Genomic DNA, 22,747 nt, shown 5'->3' with positions numbered 1-22,747 from the left:
ATGAGAAAACACAGTGGACCAACACCAGCAAATGGCATGGCACCGCAAATCATCACTGACTGTGGAAACTTCACACTGGACTTCAAGTAACTTGGACTCTGTGCCTCTCCACTCGTCCTCCAGACTCTGGGACCTTGATTTCCAAATAAAAACTTTCATCTGAAAAGAGGACTTTGGACCACTGAGCAACGGTCCACGTCTCTTTCTACCACACCTTGACCTTCCAGTCAACTTTCCATTAATATGCTTTGACCCAGCACTCTGTGAAAAGCCAGCCCTTTCAGCAATGACCGTCTGTGGCTTACCCTCCTTGTGGAGGGTGTCAATGAGAGTCCTCTGGACAACTGTCGAATCAGAAGTCTTTTCCAAGATTGTGGTTGTGTAGGCCTACTGAACCAGACTGAGAGATAAAAGCTCTTCTCGGGTCGACATTTCTATATTTGACATTCTTTATGCTAATATTCTGAGATATGGATTTTTGATTTCCATGAACTGTAAACCATGATCGCCAGGATTAAAACAAAAAAAGGCCTGAAATATATCACTTTATGTGTAATGAATCAAGAATAGAGGAAATTTTCACTTTTGAATTAATTACACGGAAACAAATATTTTTCCACGATGTGGAAGCACCTGTATTTGCACCTGAGATGCTGTATTTGCCATTTTTGTGTCAATGGTCTACCGTGTTTACATCTTATTTTGAAAACGAAATGTAATCACTTGTGTATCCGGTGTATATGTACGCAAAATACACCAAGTCCGAAGCAATTTGATCAATTGTATTGTATGTGGTGTGCTCGCGTCGTATACAATTAAGATTTCATAGCCTGTCCTCAGGTAAGACTTTCATACTGCATCATTGTCAAATTTAGATTATACAGGACAACCAGCAAAACAATGTTTCAAAATCTTATCAGTTATAGAAAAAACACTTGCTCGAGTACTGTTACCCGACGTGTGAGCGGTGTGATGGGAACTATCTTGACTTAATTAGCATATTTGCCCTCTTTGGTGACCGACTGGTTGTCTTGACAACCTATATACACTCTCAAGCTGAAGAGCGACTTCTTTTGCATTGAACTATTTCAACATTTCTGTTTTACTTTGTGTTGTTGTGCTGTAGTTTGACAAGACTAGATAGATAAAGTGTTGGTCAAGTCAGTTAATCGGACTCTTTTCGCAATGCCGGTGCATAACACTAACGTTGCAGCATCTGTTAGAAAGGTAAATGCCAGCTAGTTTAGCTAGCAGTAACTTTAACTAGCTAACGTTAAGTTAGCAAAGTGTTAACTCTACCTCGGAGCAACTGTATGAAGTCAAATCAGTGCCGGACAGTGTTTTTCGTTATTCTAATGTCGCAGGTAACCATTTAGGCCCTTACTGGTTTTCATTTGTTTTCACGCAGGGCTCAATTGTTCAGAGGGTAACGTTACCTGGTGCGAAGTCAGTCAAAGCAGCTACAACTAAGAAAAAGGTGGGTGCACTTACAAGTTGCAGTAAGAATAATGAGAAACTCGTGTGCTCATACAAAATTATGTCATTTTTACCGTACCCAACATATAAATCTAATTTGTATGTAACAGGATCATGAAGAAGAGGGTGTGGATACGGGTGATGGATGGGAGGAGTGGTCTGGCAAAGCTCTTAATAAGCCTCCAGATCAACTGGAGCTCACTGAGGCTGTAAGTGATTTCATTTCTCAAGTGAAGACACCCTGATGAGCTGTGTTGAGGGAACTGGTCAGACTTTGCTTTTGTTGCTTAGTCCCCCCCCCCCCCCATCTAAATGAGTTCAGTATCATCTTTTGGTGTTGTTTTTGCACTCAGTACCTCTGCCAAAATAAGTCAGGCATTTTGTAACCTGTGCAGTTATGTGCTCTGCTTTATCAATAATGATATCATCAGGAGATGAAAGAGGAAATCACAAGGATCCTGACTGCAAACAACCCACATGCCCCCCAGAATATTGTCCGCTACAGCTTCAAGGTAAGAAAGTTACATTCAGGCTTATAACTTAACATGCTTGCTTCCCTGTCCGCGATTAACATTTAAACAATGACAGTAAACTGTTCCCAACCACTCTTCCTGTGCTTTTTTTGTGTCAAAAATGTGTTTGGTACCATGTAAGTAGTTCACTTTTTTGTCTCTCCTAACCACATTAAAATAAAACTGACAGATTGCTCGCTACTCCTCACATCATTACTTCTTTTGCAGGAGCGTTCCTACAAGCCCACCAGTGCTGTGGATCAGATGGCTGTTCACTTTGTATTGGAGGGCAGCCTCCTGCATCAAGACTCTGATGAGGCTCGTAGACTGAGGGCCAAGGAGAGTCTACCTGACGGTAGTTAGTTGCTTTACAGATCACAGTAACACTTTGTTATATATTCAAGGCTAATTAATTATTCTCTCCATAACAGCTGCACACTGTGGTCCATAGTGTTTTTCGTCACATGTAGTGTTGTTTTTTTCACTGGTGTAGTGCATACCTGGTGCCACAAGATGTCACTTTCAACATGTGTCATATAATTTGAGACATGACCAGAGTTTACAGTTCAAAAAACATGATGTGTTCATTTTCTACACAGTCAAATTGTGATTTAATATTTCTAATGTGTCCAGAGACTGCCACCGTCGACACTGGAGCAGAACCTGATGAGGAGAAACCAGAAACCCCAGTAAATATAAGTTTTGTTTAATCAAAAACCAGAGCACTGTTTTGTGTTGGGAAAGCATATTCCATTTTTAATAATGCATGACAGGCTCCTGTTGATCAACAATTCCTCTCAAGGTCAATATGTCAAGAGACTTGAGGTGCATCACTTCCCCCTGTTGGTTTTCCATAGGCTACCCCTGTAGAGGATGGAGGGGAAGTGGAGGAAGCTGGAGAAGAGGACAGACCAGACAGTGTTGCCTCCAAAACCGACAAGAAGGAGCCAAAAATTACTAACCAGTTCAACTTCAGTGAGAGGGCCTCGCAGACCCTGAATAACCCACTAAGGGTAGGAAGGACAAGGATAACCAGTCTCCTGTAAAGCCTAGTTCACACTACGCAATTTTAAGCCAGATTTTCCGGTCTGTGAGCTTGGTGACCGTCAGGCTGTGATCAGGGGTAAATCAGTGATCGATCGGCGGTCACCAGTCGTTATGTGTGAACTACTGAAGCACGCGTCAAAACGGCTCCCCGAAACCAGTACTGACCCATCGCAGACGCTAGCCAGATATCTAGCATGCCAAATATCTGGAAGAGTCGGCCGACTCGACATCCACATCCAGCCAATGAGAGCAGGCAGCTGGCAGAGCAGGCAGCTACTTTTGCACCGCAAAACACTTTCTATTCACCTCCAGCTTTCTCTGTAGCTCAGACAATCCCTGCTACCTGCGTGTGCTGATCCATTCTTTCACCCATATTTTTTGTCTCTATAATTGGAATCTTTATAATACCAAACAACAGCTGTTTCGTGTGTAGGTTCCCGTCATTTCCCGTTTCACATTTCACTTATTGTGAATGTGTGTATAATAAGATTTTCATTGCTTAGTGCCTCAAGAGTTTCAGTTGGGTCATTTTTATTTTCCTGTAGGAAAGAAGCTGCCAGACTGAACCTCCTCCACGCAGCATCTTCTCTGCCACCGCTAGTCAGGTACTGGATTCCCTGACTGAAGAGATGTTTAGGCTGGGCTTGTTTTTTACACAGTTGAGCATCGGTGAATTTATGTGCTCACATGGGCTGACTGTAATACCTCTATTCCCTTTGCAGTGGAAGATCTATGATGCGTACGTGGAGGAGCTGCAGAAACAAGAAAAAAATAAAGAGAAGCAGAAAGCCGTACTGTCAAAGAAAGATAATGAGAAAAGCAAAAAGAAGATGATGGTGATGGAGACTCAGGTAAACTGGGTGCTCACCAACTTTCCTGCCTAAACTTAACATGTATCTAATATTTGTATCTTAGCACAGTTACATCTGTTATTAATGTTGTTGCCATACATACCATACACACATTGTCATTCAATAAATTGTTAATGGATGTCAAATCATGTGTTTTATCTTCAAGCTAACAATATGACTACCCAGGAGTCTACCATCATACTCATTTTCATATATTCATCTATGATATTTTAATGAGGAAGTGTAATTAATAAAAACAGTGTTTAATGTACATTTTTTGCAGCGTTTCAATTCAAACTCTTGTCATGTTTCTGCTATAGAATGATGACATCACCAAGGTGGGCAAGGCGTCCAAGATCTTTGAACGAATGGTCAATCAGAATACATTTGATGACATAGCACAAGGTATGTTCTAGTAAATATGTCAAGTGGCACAATAATAAACTATGCCATTTGTAATTCAAGTTGCTGCAAATTCTCTTCTCCTTGCCCTCCTTTCACGCCCTTTCAGATTTCAATACTACGAGGATGCATCTGATGAGTTCAGGGACCAGGAGGGCACCCTTCTCCCCTTGTGGAAATTCCAGTATGACAAAGCCAAAAGATTATGTGTCACTGCCCTCTGTTGGTAGGTTTGCTCATGTACTCTGCTATCGTAACCTCAGAATGCTGTTCATTATTATTCGGGAGGGTTGCCACGTCTGACAAACTAGTGATCTATTATCTAAAGATAATATCATTGATTGAATACCTCAGCTATTAGCGTTTGTATATCCCTACTGGTGTTACAAGAAGGGTGATGACTCATTGATGTACCTGTCCTCCGCAGGAATAAGAAATATCAGGACCTTTTTGCTGTAGGAATGGGATCGTGTAAGTACACAGGATAAAAATGAGGATTGATACCTGAATAGTTAAGTTAATGTTTCTGAGAATTGGACCTAATTCAATCAGATTTTTAATTATCACTTTCTCTGAAGCATATTTGGTATTTGACCTGATCTTTTTCGTGTCCTCCCTTCCACTCTCCCCGGTCAGACGACTTCAGTAAACAGGGACGTGGCATGCTTGTTTTCTACTCATTGAAGAACTCTGCCTTCCCAGAGTACATCTACCCCACTAATTCTGGCATCCTGTGTCTCGACATCCACGAGCAGCATTCCTACCTGGTGGCGGTAGGCTTCTATGACGGCATCGTGGCTGTCTACAACTTGAAGGAGGAGGGACTTGAGCCTGCGTATAAGAGCACAGCTAAGACTGGCAAGCACACTGACCCCGTGTGGCAGGTGAGAGTAGGGGACAGGGTAGAGGCGGTGGGAGGTCAGGGTGTGTGTTTAGTTCCAGTCAATCGACCCGTGCACTATGATTTTGTCTCCAATTTGTGGAAGTTTTGTGATTTTGAGAGCTAATCTGAAGCAGTTAGTTAGGAGTGGAAGTGGACTACAACGAGCATGCAGCAATGCTGAGTTATGATACACCCCTAACCTAACAGATAATTTCCTTTGCAGGAGAATAAAGGAAATGTCACATAAATGTATCTTCTTTGTCAGATATTATTTTGATTATGCACATGAACCTTTTTCACTTAGGCCAAACCCAATTATTTCTTCTGTTTTCAGCAGCTTTAATAATTAAATTTTTTATTCAGGTGCGCTGGCAGAGCGATGACATGGACAATAACCACAATTTCTATTCAGTGTCATCTGATGGCCGAGTTGTGTCCTGGACACTCGTCAAGGTTAGCCAAGGAACTATTTATTGACATATAATATCTCTGTAACATCTACTCTTATATCTATCTATAATTTGCAGGTATATATCTATTACTCCATCACAGTGTGTTTCCATGCTTGCAGAACGAGCTGGTCTTTACAGATATTATCAGACTGTCACTGAATGGTGCAGTCTCTGAAGGGCCAGAAGGTGGACCACAGCCCAGGATCGGTAAGGTCTCCATTTCTCAGCATGTCATCTTGCGCATGTACATAAGAATGTATGTTTTTCATTTTTAATGCAAAATACGATACTTTAAATCGGATCTGACATCAGATCTGATTTGCCTCAGGCCGGTGTCTGTAACAGTCTAATATAAGTACTTGTTGCCTCTTTTCCACAGCTTGTGGTACATCGTTTGACTTCCATAAACAGATCGACTATCTCTTCCTAGTTGGCACAGAGGAGGGGAAAATACACAAGGTATGTATCAAGGATTCCACCATGCTGGTTTTGGCTGGACGACATACTGTAGGTTACTTCTAAAATGACATTAAGCATGCTACTAACGTGACGCACTTAGGCAGTCAAATGTCCATTGTGGAAGAGAATCACAGCATAACTTGTGACAGTAACATAAATAAAAAAGACACTACACATTGGCCACAGTCCTAATTATATGATATAGACAAATCCATGGTACTTAATACATTGCAGGACAAACTAATATAGTAAAACATTACAATACAGTACTGTATGCCTCCCCTAGTGTTACAAATAGTTAAATCATCTTTTCCCCCACACCATTGCCTGACCTAATGCCCCTTTAAGGCATCTTCGAGTCCCATCCTCACCAAAGCAAAGAGCAGACTCTCGGCGACATTACCCAGCCTATCTATCTATATTCTAGATCTATTTTGGATCTGCTTAGTTTAAACTACAGTGGCTGGCACAACTGTCTTGAATGCAACTTGATTTGAATACCATGGCCTGCTCAGTTGTCTGTCCAACATCACTGAAAACCTGGTTCCAGAGCCACTAGTTAGCAACCCCACTGGTAAGAGAAACCTGTTCTGACTTATGGTGGCCTGTCTTACCAATGAAAAGAACTGTTTTCAATGTGTTTACCACTTAAGATCATGAGGGTCATAAGGTTTTGCAAAGTTGTTAAGATGACTTGTGAAAATTCATCCAAATGTTCAGCAAAACCTTATCCCTAAAAAGTGTTTTCTTTCTTTTCTTTTTTTCTTTCTGTTGTGATTGCTCTCTATAGGGTACACAAGCTAGAAAGTTTCCATTAATAGTGTGTGTGTGTGTGTGTGTGTGTGTGTGTGTGTGTGTGTGTGTGTGTCCAGGGGCCCTGCTGGGAGCCCCTCAGGCCTGACATTAAGTGTTTAATGAGTCTCCTTAAGCAGAGGCTCTTTCTGTCCACATCAGACAGCTGGCCTCCTGCCTCCTCTATGCTTTTCTTCCTCAAGTTCTTGCTACCGTAGGCAGAAAGACACTCATGAAAGTCTCATTTGTTTGCAGTTACTGTTGCTTCATTCTATTGGTTTAAAGGCGTTGAAACAGCTAATGCACATATCAAATAAATTGGCTGACTGGCTGTTATAATAACCAAGTGCTTCAGGGAAGTTTATCTCACATGACCATAAAGAGAATTCATTGTTTGGTGGTGAGATTATGGGAGCTGATGTTAATTCCTTGCTGTGGGAAATGAATTATTTAATATTTTCATCATTATCAACATTTGACCCTGAAGACCCTGAGAAGACCAAAACCAACAACTGATTTAATACTTTTTATATACAGTCTATGATTTAATTTATAGCCTAGCTCCAGTGCTAAAGAACTTCACTGTCATCCAAAAACAATTAACATCATATATAAAAGAGATATATTGTCGCATTGGGTAACTTATTACTTCATTTTGTGCACCATGATGCATAAACATTATTTAACACACTGTGTCTATTAACTTATCTTGTTGTGTTGTCAAATCACTGTCAGTTTCTTCTCAAATCAGAAGAATTACCCTTGCTACATTAGAATTCCTGACTTTATACACGTCTTTGGAAACCCCCCGATTATCTTACTCATTGGACTTAATTGTGATCAGACAAATTTCTAACATTTTTTTTTTAAACGTGTCGATTGCATCTTGGTGGCATTGTGCCTTGCAACATGATTAAGGTCAAAAGTGCAGCAGCACACTGATTTGTCTATGTCCAACACACGCCTTGGCTGCACTCCTGTGAAATCACCCTCCTTGCAGACATATAGGCAAACACACACCTAGTATGTGTGATGAAATATGTTCTGTCTGTCACCTCAAGGTTCAGTGGCACAGAAACCACAGGAGAGGACAGATTAAGAATATTTCATCTAGCTGCAGGTCAACAATCAAACTGTCAGTGCTTGGAAGTGCAACAGCTGTCCCCACAAGGCATCAAGCTGTTTTATCCTGGGTTGTCTGGCTAATTTATCCCTGCAATCTATCTCTGCTGCTGTTTTTCTTTCTTTTGTAAACCCTTGTTCTGTCAAACAAACTGTGGATATTTATAGGCTAGTTCAACATTGAATCACAACAGATTACATTACTCTCTTTGGGTTAAAACTGTCAAGCACATTCGAATTTTAGCCTCTCTCCAGTCAGCAATGTCACAGCATGTTCAATATTTTTATTTTTAATTTAACTCACGTCATGTCCGAATCATTTTTGATATTTTATTTGTTTACTGGTCATGAAGACCAATACTCTGCTTGTGTAAATAGTGAGAAACAATGTCTTCTGAGTTGCTGGAGGGACCTTTGTCTAGTCATAGTGATGTCTAGTAAGGCCACAGGATTACAGTCAGTACAGGTAAAGAATCAGTTCAGTCACTGAACACTGTGTTAAATGCTTAAGATATTAAGAAAAATTTTGTGTCTGTAACATCAACTTTGGTCTAAATCAAGACTTTGTTTTAATTCCCCAGTGCTCGAAGACTTACTCAAGCCAGTTCCTGGAGACCTATGATGCCCACAGCATGGCAGTGGATGCTGTAAAGTGGAACCACTTCCACCCGAAGGTTTTCATCTCTTGCAGTTCAGACTGGACCGTCAAGGTCTGGGACCATACCATCAAGTAAGACTACTGATAGGGGGAAAGAGCGAGTACTTCCAGATGTCATTTCCATTCCTGTGTAGCTTTCCAGTTTTACATTATTTTCATTTCATAGATTGAGACAAACATGATGCAGTATATGTATGGTGCTATTATTATTGAGTAACAGCACTCACCCATCATCGCAGCAACTACAGCTCCATCTCAGCCACAGCTAGCTTAACTGGGTGTCCCATCAAATGGTGGGAAGCTGTTGAGGGATCATGTACTTGTCCCTGCAGCAGTGACTCCTCCTAGTTGGCTGGGGTGCATTTAAAGAAGATGATACCTGTAGAAAAGCTTAAAATATCCAGCGTTACAGTCTCCCTGTGAAGCTCTTTAGTGTCGGGTGAAAAGAAGCAGCTTGTGACTCCATGTGTGTTTGACTTGACACATGGCTGGCTGTATACTGCTAGCCGACAGTGGGACAACAGCCACAGTGCAATAAGGAAGTGGCCATCTCAAATTGAGAGAAAAAGGTAACACTTTACAATACGGTACACAAAATTGTGAGTAGTTGCTAAGGAACAAGTGAGGAATGAATCGTTAATAAGTAGTTCGTGAATAACTCTGAATGGAGGACTAAACAATAAATAATCATGATTTACCAGATAACTTACCGGGAGATATTATATTAATAAATCATCAGGTAATCTGTGAATTGACATTCTGACCACTTTCTTCATATGTCACAGTAAAGTAGTTACTAAGTAGTCTCTTTTTACTATGACTGTGTTTTTACTGGTGAATTCTGTAACTACATGTCTTTTCTAAGATTACATAGTAACTACTTAGTATGATGCATTAGTTTACTTGAGTGGGCCTAAAAAGAACGAGTAAAGATTAAGTAATTAGTCGTTAATAGTTTTGTGCTGCTCAGCGGCTCGTTCAGAGTTAATGAAGAACGACTCGTGAAGAAAATGGTCCGTATGTCGATGAATTATTAATATAGTCTCTCCCAGTCAGTTCTCTAGTGAATCAGTATCTACTGGGTAGTGATTAACTACTTATTAAGGGTTCATTAAGTATCAGCTCATTACTGATTCATTCCTTACTTGTTCCTTTGTGTACCGTATTGTTTACCAAAATAATTTTTTGTTAGGTAATTTCAGGATTTCCCCACGCAGCTTTTATTAATATTTCAGTTTAGTTGGCTGTGTATAGTAAACATTTTAGTTTTAGCTTTATTCAAGTAGAAGTATCTGGCAGAAAAAAGATGCTGTATTTAGTTAGAGAATAGCAACTGCAATTTTATACCGTATCTAAATGTTCATGGTTAGCAACTTTACTAATGCTCTGTGTACAAATGTCCATGTATAGTCAGTGAAGAAGGGACAAGATAAACGTCATTCCTGTAATCTTTACATAATATTACAGTATATTAGTCTTTATTACCTTCTGATACTCATCATGGACCCAGCATAATCTTCCTTGCTTATTTGACTAACCCGCTGTGCCTCCCACTGCTTGTCAGCACAGGCAGCTTGACTGAATAATGATAGTAATCATTGGCTCATTATGAGAGACGGGATTTTCAGGAATGATCCATAACATCCAATAGATACAAGACATATTGTTTCCAGGAAAGGGTCTGACTGGATCCAATAACTTTTCACAAACTTTACCACACGGCTCAGATACGTGTGAAAGTTACACCGAAAACTGCTACTTTTGTTTGACGGCTGAGGCTAATTTATCCTGTATATATCCTGTAAAACTGTCGATGATGTTAGCCAGTCAAGCTGAAGGGTTTGTAGTAATAGAAGAGACTTGCATTAAGTCTATTAATCACACAAAAAGGTTAGCTGGATACATTAGCACATCAGCCTAGTGATAAACATAATTTATGAATCCTAATAGCTGTGCCTCTCAATTTACAGTATGTGCTCTGTAAAAAGCCCCCTCTTTGAAAGATTCTGGGCCATATTTATTAGCCTTTTGCATCCCATGTCAGACATTTCCACACCTACCAGAGTGCATGTTATTTATCAAACAGACATAGTAGAATGAAAGCACAGTTTGTCTGTCATCCGAGGCACATCTTGCAGAAAATCAATGAGGTTTAAATTAAGTGTAGTTGATTGTGCTTTCTGGTTTGTTTACTAAGTTTCGTGCAATTTATGAGGCTCGGTTTTGCACAGAAAATACTCCACCTCTACCACAATATTTGTGGTGTATAGTGTATTTAAGGGAGGGTGTTGTGGGTAAGAGACAATATAAATGTGTGTGTGAATTGCTGCTTTTGATGGTAGACATATTCTACCAGTGATCAGGGACTTCTGAGTTCTGCTTCACTGTGCCTAGAAGGATGTTTCAGGTGTTGGTTGCGTAATTAGTTGCTGCCTTAGTAAATCCAACACCAATTAAACACTGCTAGTCCAAATTGCTTTCATTTGTGCATGTAAGCCTATCCCTCTGTTTTACCAAAGTTGCACCCTGTTGAAAAGAGTGTTAAGCTTACTCTCTCTCTCTCACTCACACACACACACACACGCTCCTTAATATTTGAAGAAGACCTGTATGCGCCTGGTTTCAACTGTGGGAAATGTTACATTTCTTCATCTTGCTTCCAGTAGTGTTTCACAAGTTAATAATGTGAGGAAATAGTGTGCAGGAACCTTCTGTTGACTCTGATGAGGCATCAGTGTCTGGACAGATTGTAACTGATCACCATGGATGACAGTCTAAAGATGGTTTTCCACTGCTGTAAACTTGTTAGAAGAAATCACAGATGTGCCATTGTCTTGACTATATAAATAAAGTGTACTGTTTTATATCTGTAATGCAGAATCAGATAGAGCAGACAGTCTCAGTTATGCAATATACAAATATACAATAAACATATATACAATCTAGACTCTACTCAAAACACCAACTTAAGCTGTTTTTTCTGGATAACACTGAATTTCAGAGGCACAATGCATTTCATGAAAAGTTTCAGATTTCTTGTCTGACCTTTTGATGTCTGTGTGTTTTTTCAGCACTCCGATGTTCACCTTTGACCTGAATGCAGCTGTTGGTGATGTTGCCTGGTCTCCATACTCATCCACTGTATTTGCTGCTGTCACAACAGATGGAACAGTAGGTGTCCGTCTAAACTTACATTCTGCAGCCCACAGCTTGACAAGGGAGGTTAGAGTTAATCTGTAGTTGAAGACAGCAGCTTTTGTGACTGTCTGTTTGGGATACAGAATATGGAGCTGGGCATTATAATTGATATAAATGGGGTGGACAAAATATTAGAAACACCTGTCAGTATAATTCCACACAATTCAACAACTCCACAAAACTGCCGCCTCCGAAGCGACAACACAGCTGAGTCAACACCTCTCTAAGACAGCCTCTACAAAAACTGAACATTAAAAGCTTCATGAAGATTGGGTTTATTGCAGGACTGTTGTATTAGATTGCATTAGTTTAAGATAGGTGTACATAATAAACTAGCAACTGAGTGCATCTTAAATGTTGTTTTCTCTATCTAGGATTAGAAGAAGGAAGTCATGACTAATTATGTATATTAAGATATTAAACAAATATATATATACTAAAATATCCAGGCTGGTTGTGCAACCAGTCTCAGACCTATATAAGGGCCCATAGTATGCTTTGTCTGAAGGCTGTGATTATCACCACCACCCATCTGCTGCGTGCCTAAGATAAAATGAGCTTGACACTTACCTGACAAAACATGCGCAACAACTGCACCATCCACCACCTGCTACTTCATTATTATCCTTATAATATAGATATATACTCAGCTGACTAAGCCCTTTAGAACTGCATCCATAAAGCTAATCCTCAGATTAACACAGAATAGCCTGAGGCAATTGAGTTTGTTCAAACGTGGTTGCCTGTAACAAAGGCAGCTTCCTGTACTGCCAGTGGTTATTGATTCCAGCCAAAAGTAATTTCAATGCTTGCAGCTTGCACTGCTTATCTTCTTCTTTTTTTTTAGTGTGGCTGCAAGCTGTCCCCATCTGTTTGTCTTCGCACCGGTCTGCACCATGCTATTAAAGTCCAGAGTGTTGTGTCTAACACATTTCTTGTCCAGTGTGCCAAGTGGAGTGAGAGTGACAAAGAGGAAATGAGAGCTGAGCAATTTGAGAGACACCTTATGTGATAGTGTGTGCCCCACCCTCTCCAACGGCAGGATTAAGTCACCACAGTCTATCCTGTAGTATACCCATGATTTTGCAAATGATTTCACAACCAAACACCAGTCCTGATAAGATGTGGAAGAGAGGAGACGTCAGATTACATTGCTACTACAAATAAAGTTGCAGATAGATATCTGGCAATGTATACAGCTGATGTTTCAACTCAGAATAAAACCATCAGTTTGTTTAATTAACACCTTTTGTAAAAAGAAAAATCTAATTTGAATGACTTTTCTAGAAAGCATATTAAGTCTCTTTTGTAACCATGGTAATTTATTCTGTGAAACTGGATCAAAAGCATTTTTCAGCAGCTATTAAAAAAACTCATTAAAAGCTCATCAGTTGGCATACATTTTACAAGCACAATATCCTCTCCTTTCTAAGCAGCAAAGAGGACAAGTATATTAAAGGAGTCAATCAAGGTCACTGTGTCTGGTCCATTATTTCTCAGTGCTGAACTCAAAGCTGAGGTATCATCCCAGTCTCATTTTAAGGATGTGGTTGGGTGAATAGCTTAGGATTTGTTGACAGGAGCTAGTGTATACTGCAATGTCAGATTTTGAGTTAGAGGAAATGTCACCTGTAAACGAACAGAGTGTGCAGAATTAACTGGATCCTCTAAAAAACCCAGACATTTGGTCACTGTTGGTCGCTTTTGAAGAATGACAGAATATTGTCAGAATTCCTGCAATCACTTGTGCGGCCGCAGCACATGATGTTAATCAGTGTGAACTTCCCCAGGATAGCAGATGCTTTGCAGTGCATTTGTACTTTGTTTTTGGTGACAAGTGTCTGATCAAGCTTGAGTGACTCAGCATGAGTTGTGCGCTCCTTGACGTGTATTTACTGTTGATGACAACCTGGCCTGCTGCTACTGCTGCTGCTGCTGCCACACAAAATGTCAGAGACACAATGGCGTACGTGCTTGTGTGTGGGGGAGTGGGGGGTGGGGAGGGTATGTGTGTGTCTGCATGTGTTCATAAGGATAATGACTTGCCTGGCAGGCTGGGGCGTAAGAATGACATTGAGTTGTGCCACTGCAAACAAATATCTCTGCGTTCTCTCTGTCCTTGCCTCTCCGCCCGAGCTGACTGTTGAGGAAATAAATTGTCAGGAAGAAATAATGAGAGGTCCAGGTTTATCCCCCAGTGATTAGTCTCCAAATCCATATGTGCTCTATGTGAAGCTCCTCTTAACCTTCTGTGCACGGACTGCCACATATTTCTGTCTGTCTACCTGCATGCACCCTCATGCTACATTTTCAGAGATGATACTTAAACAGCATCAACCTAAATTAATGAAAACTAACTAAATAATTGAACTGCTTTGATATATTAAACTAATGTAATTAAAATATGTAATACAATATAACTTTGATAAATTATAGGCAATCATTTCAAACCAGTACAAGTATCTCTGCTCCAAGTTCTTGTGTGAATTACAGATGTAGTTAGTGTGTACTGCAATCACTTATAATTAAAGTAACATTAGTGCTTGTATATGTAACACTGCAGAGAATGGCTGTAGTGAAGTTACAGAAAGTCATACCCTGGCAGAACATGATGATTGGTCGCAAGTGATGACTGTGATGCTTTGTGCGGCGCTGGTACACATAGGCAGTGTGAACCTTAGCGGCCCGGGCACAGTCATCTTTCTGGTAAAAGGAGTGGGCTGTGATTTGGAAGTGGGCTCATTTGTTGTCGACAGATTGTCTAGATGCACTTAGGCTGAGAGAGGGATCTCTGTGATCTGGTTCCTTCTGGATAACGATGCCTAACGTTTTGTATCAGGGCTGCCAGCACACACATTTACACACATACATATGCACATACGGACAGAAGTGCACACTCATTGAATTACCGGGAACACCCTTCCTTGCACCAGATGGTCAGGCTGATCAGGCTGCATCCCTGCAGAGGCCTGTGCTCCATCACTCTCTTATTCACATTAAAGACAACCCAAATGCAGGATAAGAAAAAGCAGTCTCTAACAATAGATTTAGCCCATACTTACTTCTGACTGTTAAGTTAGAGGATCAGAACTGTAAAAAAAAATCAGCAGCACATTTAATTCCTTTGATCACTCATCTGTTTCAGGTTCATGTTTTTGACCTCAACATCAACAAATATGAGGCCATCTGCCAGCAGCCAGTGGTGGCCAAAAAGAAGACCAAGCTGACTCACATTGAGTTTAATCCCATCTATCCTATCATCATAGTGGGCAATGACCGAGGCTATGTCACCAGCCTCAAACTCTCCCCTAACCTCCGCAAGAAACCCAAGGTAAGAGTCTTATCGAGTAGAATGATTTGGGCTAGTGCACTTCAAAGCGACGTCCATATTAAGTCTGCCTGTAAGAGGTAAGAAGATAAACCTGCCCTGTAGCTGCTTTACCATTCCAGGTTTCTTCTGTAGCTGCATTTGTTTTTATAATTAGGCTCTATTTGTGCTTGTGAATGGAGCTTTTCCACGTGACAATTTAAATACCAAATCTTCTCCTACTTTCAGCAAGTGTTGTTGATGGTCTATATACCATCTTATCTCTTAACAGTCTGGATGCATGTCTGTGCTTTTTGCATTATTCCACATGATGAAAGCAGATCAGATGATTCATTCTTTGCAGGGTCCTGACCTTGAGCTAATTTCACCAAATAACAATGGAAGGAAGGCCATCGTTCTGCCCCTCCTCCGCAGCTCATTATCAGCATCACTAATCGCCTGTAGTACTTTCTCCCTTGCTCATTTAGGCCAGTTAGCAATTAGCCACAGAGAAGTCGAGTGTCCCATGTAATTGAATAAGCTTGTTAGAAAAGATCACTAGAAGGATAAGCAGAACATGAATTGTTATTTTTTTTGGAAATTTCACTGAAAATCAGGGAAAGTGAGATAAAGAGAGTCTTCTGGTGGGCCAGGGATTTAAAAAGCCGATCACATAATCGCAACGGCCGTGGATTCCAGGGTACCTCTGGTAAGGGCATGGATCTTTTTCACAAGTCATCCCTCTGTGTATCTCCCTATATTCCCTGTCACTCTGTCACATTGGCAATAAATGCCAAGACTTAATGGGGGAACATCTTAAAGAAACAGAAGCTAAAGTAAATTTCGTATTCAAAGTAAGTTGTATTCCACTTTAGTCCATTCACAATTGATGAGTCACTGAAGGCTCTGTTGCCACTCGTGACAATGGTTAATGAGCTGTGGAGTAATCACAGCAGTCCTACTAAACACAGGGGGAAACCAAATGGCACACTGAGTCACAACACTTTAATCAGGGCCCATTTAAAGTCAACTCTGCAGCCTCTCCAGTTTTCCTTTGTGTTGTTCACATGGGTGCATGTTAACTAGAAGAAATTCTAATGACTAGGGTAACACTTATTTATTTTCTCCTTTTCTTTGCATTATACCTGGTCGTTTGTGTGTTGCATCCAAGCAACAGAAATAACCAGTTCTCCTTCAACCACACACATAAACAGTTTGTATAGGTACTGCATAATGCACACATCCAGTTCTACCTCATAGGCAACCTCAGACTGTAGCCCTAAGGTGTACAATTTGGAAATATTTGCACAGTTCAGCGCCACTGACAGCTGAATATTTTGGAACACAGTGTGGCAAATAAGCATCAGACACAAATGCCCACATCAAATATATCAATAATATGTCTTATGAAACTAACACAATGGGCATGGGGGCCCATAAAAATAGCCAAAACATTGTCACAGTTGCTTAGTAATCCAAACACTTTCTGTACAAGTGTGTTTTCTCATCTATTTGATAAAACAGTGGTGGGTAGTAACGAGTTACATTTACTCTGTTACATGTACTCAAGTAACTTATTTGAGTAAATTGTACTTGGCAGAGTTGTTTTAATACATCATACCTTTACTCTTACTTGAGAAGATTTTTAGTGAAAAATCATTACTATTACTCCGTTACATTCGGATACATTAATCGCACTACTTCGCTACTTATTTATTAATTATTTTATGCATTCATGATCTGCTAAGTGTAGATGGTCAGCTGGTCCCACGTCTGCTACTGCTTTGTTAACCTACCATAATCAAGCATCCACATGACTCTTGTTAAAAGCAGACGAGCTACAGCTACAGCATGGTAATATGGCTTTCAAATAGTGCTAGCAGCTAATATTTACAGATGAACATTTAGTGCACTGTGCAACCAGCCTGCTCTCATCCCAGGGCTTCCAATACCGACTCCTGTCAGGCTTTCTCAAAGCGTTGGTATTTGACACCCTATAGGATGAGACCGTGTTGGTACAGCAGGTTTCGGTTGGGAAGTCAGTAACTTTGTATTTGAGAACCATGCTGAAGCTGAGCTGACAGAGAGTAGTTAAGTGTCTGTTGATTTGATGCTAACATGTTTAATAATGAATAGCTACACACACGCCAAAATGTAAAAAAGTCTGCATTTAACTAGTCATGCTCATTGATGTAGCCTGAACAAGACAGTCCAAATTGTGTGCACACAAAAAAGATAAACTACTTTGGTTTCATGTGGATGACTGATTTCAACCACAGATGATCTTTCTCACATAAAAGTGAAGAAGAAAACACACCTGTATTTAGTAGGTAATAAATTATGAAACATCACAGCATTATCTCCTAAATTGATTTGTAAAATAATGTGTATTTTTAAACAATCTTTACTTATTGGCTTATTTAACAGACTATAATAGTAATGTATTTTTTTTTTTTTAAATATTGTCCTGGTGTATATGTGGCAGGTTATGTAATCAAGATAAATAAATACAAGTCTGTTGCGTCTTTTACTTTACCTGAGGAAGACCAACAGTAGCTGAAATAATTCCATTCACATCTACATCAAATAAATTATTTTTTTATTTCTTAAGTTACTCAAGTAATTCTTTCAGTAAATACTTTTGTACTCTCAACTCATGTAGTTATTTTAATGACCACTTTTACTTCTACTTGAGTACTTGATTTTGGCTGACAAGGCATTCCAACTTCTTTGCTCATTTACTCTCACTAAACCCGTCCACTTGATCTCTCCTGTCCTGTCGTGTTCCTCAAATAGTTTTTTAATTAATTGTTTGAGGCTTCCAAGAAATGCCCTGAGTGCTCTCTGTTGTGCTGAACTGGGCACTTATTTCCTAGTTGTAAGCTGAAGGGCTAAAGATACTAATGAGGTAATATGTGCTACTATGCTGTACACACAACATTGTACAGGAGGGTCTGTGTGGGGCCAAATGCCCATGTCCCATCTTATTCACCTGTGCTGTACTTTGAGTGTTTGACAGTCTACTGTCATAATGTTTGTGCAGTTCTAGTTGAATCTGAAAGCGTACTACAAGTCACATAATGCGTATTAACAACCTGTAAGTACACATAATAGTGTACTTCAGACACACGCTCTAAATGTTCATCATTCTCAGATGACCACTAACATGAAATGACCCAATGTTCGACACACAGTTCTGTTCAACTGTGTGCAGCATGAATGTGTTCATCTCATCTCTTCTCTTTTCACTGGCCTCTTTCTTTGTTGCCCTCAAATCACAAGTGGCAGTTGCAGTATAAAAGCAGCCTTATGCAATATGTTGTGATTGTCACAATTGTCTCCCAAAACATAATGTCTATCATAACATCTACATCATGTTGAGTGCCTGAAAATGAGCCCACATGAAATTCTGGGCCTTACAACACAGGTGGGGACCAAATCTGTTTGCATTACTTTCATGCAGATAGTCTGGGATTCTACAGCTGCGATAAGCAAACCAGCAAGGAAAAAAGGAATTTAGATAATAAATCAGAGCACAGGTTGCCATCTGGAGAGTGTGTGCGTGTGTGTGTCCCCAGTCAGCCTTCCTCCCTTTATTGAGCCATTCATCATGGCAGAGATATTATTTTGCGTCGAGATTTGATGCTTATTCACCGCAGTCTATCTGGATCCCCCCCCCCCCCCCCCCCCCCCCCACTGTATCCATTTCAAACTTCAAAATAATGACACCAAAATATAGATATACATTTTCCAACTTCAAAGGAGGAGTTAGAAAGTCTGTCACCCGTCATTTCTCGAACTGTGTTGAGGGTTGAATGACCGTTTGTCACTGTTTTCCTATTCATTCAATTAGCAATTCGGAAGTTCAGAAGTTGTAGTTCCAGGGTCCTGTCATCTTGCAACGCCGGCTCACCACATTATTAGTCACTTACTTGAAACTCACTTGAAAGTACCATCATAAATGTTATTGGTTACACCGGTGCTTTTCCTGCTGTAAATAAAAGTTAGGGTCTGCTGTGGAAAAGGATGTAGGACACTGAAAGCATCTTGATGCATTCCTTTAGCGGTCTGTATTACAAATCCAAATAAATTGTGGACTGCTTCCTTTGTAACTATTGGGACGTCTTGGGACTGTTGGATGTCTTGGTGAAAACAGGACAGTCAGATACATTCACTGCTTACCTAAACAGTAGTTACATTTTCTTTACAGTGCTAACTGATTTCCATGCAGCTTTGGAATGATTTAGACCTTTGCACCTCACTCTACCTTTTTTCAACCCGTGAGTCTCCATTAGTTTAAACAATCATATCTAACCATGCTTATTAGTATTAACCTGCCTCTCTGCAAATGCACAAGACATAGAAATGACGAATTACCTCTTTGTTCCTGAAAGTGAAAGTCCACCATATTTGTACAGTATATCCAGTAAGTTGTAATATCATTATATAAAATTCAACAGTTGCATTAATTCAGGGGTAGAAGCTGAAATGGGTGTTCTCTTAAAGTCCCAATACAGTAATCAAACATGTTATTTCCTGATTAAGATGGTTAAAATCAAGTGGCACAGTGTTGAACTGTAAGACCGTGTCAGGCTGCTCTAATCAAAGTTTAATTCGGTTTGAGAAAAGCCTGTAACAATACTAAATGAGCGTCGATAACATAAGCCTGAAAAATATCCTTTTACAGAGGTAGGAGGAACTCCTGCAGCAGAAGAGAACACATTTGAGCCATATTAAATAGCTCATCAGTGGCACAGTTATTACAGGAGTATTTAATGTGCCAGTAATAATAACACACCACAAACTTTGGAAGATCTCTTCGAATTTGCCCTTTGCAATGGTGCCCTTTAGGTAGTAGCTCTGTGTCTTCAAAGCATATTTCACAATATGGTGGGAAGAGATGATTATATAATGGAGTAATATAACCACTCAGCTACTACTGACCTTACGTCCATTTCAATTTCTGTTTCAAAGTGTTGTGTTCTCCTGCTGTTAACTGCCTGCCTGCTGGGTTTGTGGTCTCCCCCAGTGCTTGGTAAACATGAGGTCAAGTAATTTCTGATTCCTCTCTTTCTCTCTTTCTGTGTGTGTGTGTGTGTGTGTGTGTGTGTGTGTGTGTGTGTGTGTGTGAAAAAGGGTCAGGAGCAGCCTAAGGGTCCAGAAGTAGAAATAGCCAAGATGGAGAAGCTCCTCAGTCTGCTGAGGGAACCAGAGCAAAGCACAGTTTAACACGGCCACCGTGGCTTCTCTCTCCCCAACAGAACAACATGGTACAGTCTTTAATTCTCATTCATTCATTAAAAAAAACACTTCTTCTGCTCAGCGCGTGCAACAGTAAACAGCATCGTCATAACAAGAAATCAATTTGTATGTGTTTATTAAAAATGTTTTGGTTTTTTTCTGATCTCTCTTAAGATGTTTAATAAATCCTTCATATACAATTAACAATGCATTCATTTATACTGCAGTACTTGATACATATTAAACAGGCAACATTAGAATTCCACTGACTTTATTGACCTTTTCCGCAGGGATTTATTAAACCCATTCCGTATGTATTGTACAAGTTCATTAAGCTAAAATGTGAGGGGGGAGAGTTACTGCAAGTGAACGGGGAGATAAATTAGCGTAATAGATTGCGCATTTATGGACCATATCCAGACAACTTATCTTGGCTGGCACACGCCGTCCTGGGCACCAGTCCAAGGATGAGCTAGGAGCCTTTTAAAATCCCATCCACAGGGAGAACTTTGCTTTGAGTCACGGCAGTGTCCGTCTTTATTTTGCCTTATTTCTCCATTCCTCTCTGTCCTAATGATCTTGTCCTTCAGTAAAGTGCCACCCAGTGCCTTGATGCTCAACTGGAATCAAATGCTGCCACAGAACTCTGTGCTACACCGAGCTCCTCCGCCCTTCACGTATTCCTGCGAACACATGCAGCATTCTTTCCCTTAAGTGTGATTCATTACCATATCTCGGCAAGTTTAGTTAGAGATGGCCACTCAGTCACCTTATTTTTACAGACAATGCATAACAAATGTTTGTGGCCAGTAATGATAATACAGCTTAAACCGTTACCTCATTACTGTGGTAATAGGACTCATCCTGCAAAGTGGGTCAAATAAGAGTTTGTTCTACTCTTTGTCTGATTTGTTTATGTTGCATTTTTGTAGATTGTTGTAGCCACATGTATCACTTTTGGGTTGGGTGGAAGAGAGGTGCAGTGGTTTGAAAGAGCAAAACAAAGGTCACAGTTTTAGTGCAACAACTGTAGTATTACCAGAGGGGAAGTCCACCCTTGTGTACTGTTACTCATGCATTAGCAATATGTGATATTCCGTGAGTTCCAGGAGCTACCCGATGAGGTGTTGTATAACGTGCTTTTTTTCTGTATCAACTGTCTCTTGTGTTGCTGAAATCTGTTCAGTCAATAGTTTTTACTAAAATGACTTCCAACAACCTCCTCATTGGGATATGGGTGTCTCTTGTTCTTTGCTTCCAATATTCTTAAACCTGACAAAATGTGCCTATAAGTGCAAAAGTAGTTTATGTTAACATTGTCATAGTGGTTTTGGATAGTTTCTTCAGAGCCATTATGTGTTCTGGAGAATTTTCATTGCAGATTACAACCAACAGATAACAGTTCCCCTCACCTTTCCGTTCAAAATGTGTAGAAGAATCTACAGCAGCCGCAAAACGTGGTGCAACATGGCGAACTCCATTTAGAAGATCAGATCCCTCTGTAGATATAAAGAGCTCATTCTAAGGTAACACAACAATTCTTATTTTCAGGTAATTATACATATATAATGAAAACATACTTATTATATTCACTTTTTTGCCAATATCCCCCCCAATCTTACACATGTGAGCCACACCAATATATTCTGAAATTCTTTCTTACTTACTCCTTACCCAGTGTTACTCTAATCGGCCAAAAGCCTGGAAGGTATTGTAAAGTTTAAAAGAAACATCATGAAATTTTGTCACTCTACAACATCCCTCATTGAGTCTGAAGTTGCAGCACAAGCGATACAGGTTAAAAAGTATGAGTAATTTGCGGTTGCACGTGGGAGAAAGATGGGCAGTTAGCGATCTGTGGAATTGCATGTGATCAATCCCTGTATGTGAGCGTCCCGTGATTCAGTTCGAGTGAGTGGGCCATCACGGACAGCCACAAACAGATGTCAGTGTGAGGGCCGTATTGAAGAGGACACAAATCTCAACTAAGCCTCTCTAGTCCTTATGTAACACCCTCAGCAAGGCGCTATGCCTCACAGATCGCTGGTATTTCATGAGTGACAGTGACACACGCATTCTACACAGGATCAAGTCCCTGTTCTCAGCAATAGGCTGGTTTTCTCTCTCTCTTTTTTTAGGAGCGAGTATGAAATAAGAGGATATATTTAGAAACCACCAACAACAGAACAGCTGCTCTTTGTGCACTGAACATTTCTGTCTCTGTGTAACCTGCATCCGTCCTTGTGGTCATGTCATTTTTCCTTCAGTGTGTGTGTGTGTGTGTTAAACATTCCTTCAAGCGCTTTGTCAAACCAAGGACGAGATCTGACAAGTGATGGCTGCTTAA

At 40.3% G+C, this 22,747-nt stretch overlaps 1 protein-coding gene across 1 annotated transcript; it reads left to right on the top strand.

The window, feature by feature from the left end:
• Positions 1 to 1,019: 1,019 nt before the first annotated feature.
• dnai1.2 (dynein, axonemal, intermediate chain 1, paralog 2) lies at positions 1,020 to 21,632 on the top strand. Its single transcript, XM_038697655.1, has 20 exons — positions 1,020 to 1,227; positions 1,409 to 1,477; positions 1,587 to 1,685; positions 1,908 to 1,988; positions 2,217 to 2,343; positions 2,622 to 2,677; positions 2,846 to 3,001; positions 3,581 to 3,640; positions 3,758 to 3,886; positions 4,207 to 4,295; positions 4,398 to 4,514; positions 4,716 to 4,759; positions 4,925 to 5,172; positions 5,535 to 5,624; positions 5,743 to 5,830; positions 6,003 to 6,082; positions 8,578 to 8,726; positions 11,726 to 11,825; positions 14,998 to 15,183; positions 20,287 to 21,632. Exons 1-20 carry the CDS (start codon positions 1,186 to 1,188, stop codon positions 20,386 to 20,388), a joined length of 2,112 nt encoding a protein of 703 aa, XP_038553583.1. The 5' UTR covers positions 1,020 to 1,185; the 3' UTR covers positions 20,389 to 21,632.
• The last annotated feature ends 1,115 nt before the right edge of the window (positions 21,633 to 22,747 follow it).

This window comes from Micropterus salmoides, unplaced genomic scaffold (genome assembly GCF_014851395.1).
Source record: "Micropterus salmoides isolate LMB-PRFRI ecotype aquatic unplaced genomic scaffold, ASM1485139v1 Ms_hic_scaffold_4, whole genome shotgun sequence".
Taxonomy (NCBI): domain Eukaryota; kingdom Metazoa; phylum Chordata; class Actinopteri; order Centrarchiformes; family Centrarchidae; genus Micropterus; species Micropterus salmoides.
The sequence above is the reverse complement of the archived record's forward strand: the minus strand, read 5'-3'. Positions and strand labels throughout refer to the sequence as shown.

Bases quoted from the DNA above. Each gene is read 5' to 3' on its own strand.
- dnai1.2 (XM_038697655.1), top strand. From the start codon at position 1,186: ATGCCGGTGCATAACACTAACGTTGCAGCATCTGTTAGAAAG. The intron at 1,686-1,907 runs GTAAGTGATTTC...TGATATCATCAG, and splicing joins AACTGGAGCTCACTGAGGCT to GAGATGAAAGAGGAAATCAC. The intron at 6,083-8,577 runs GTATGTATCAAG...TTAATTCCCCAG, and splicing joins AGGAGGGGAAAATACACAAG to TGCTCGAAGACTTACTCAAG.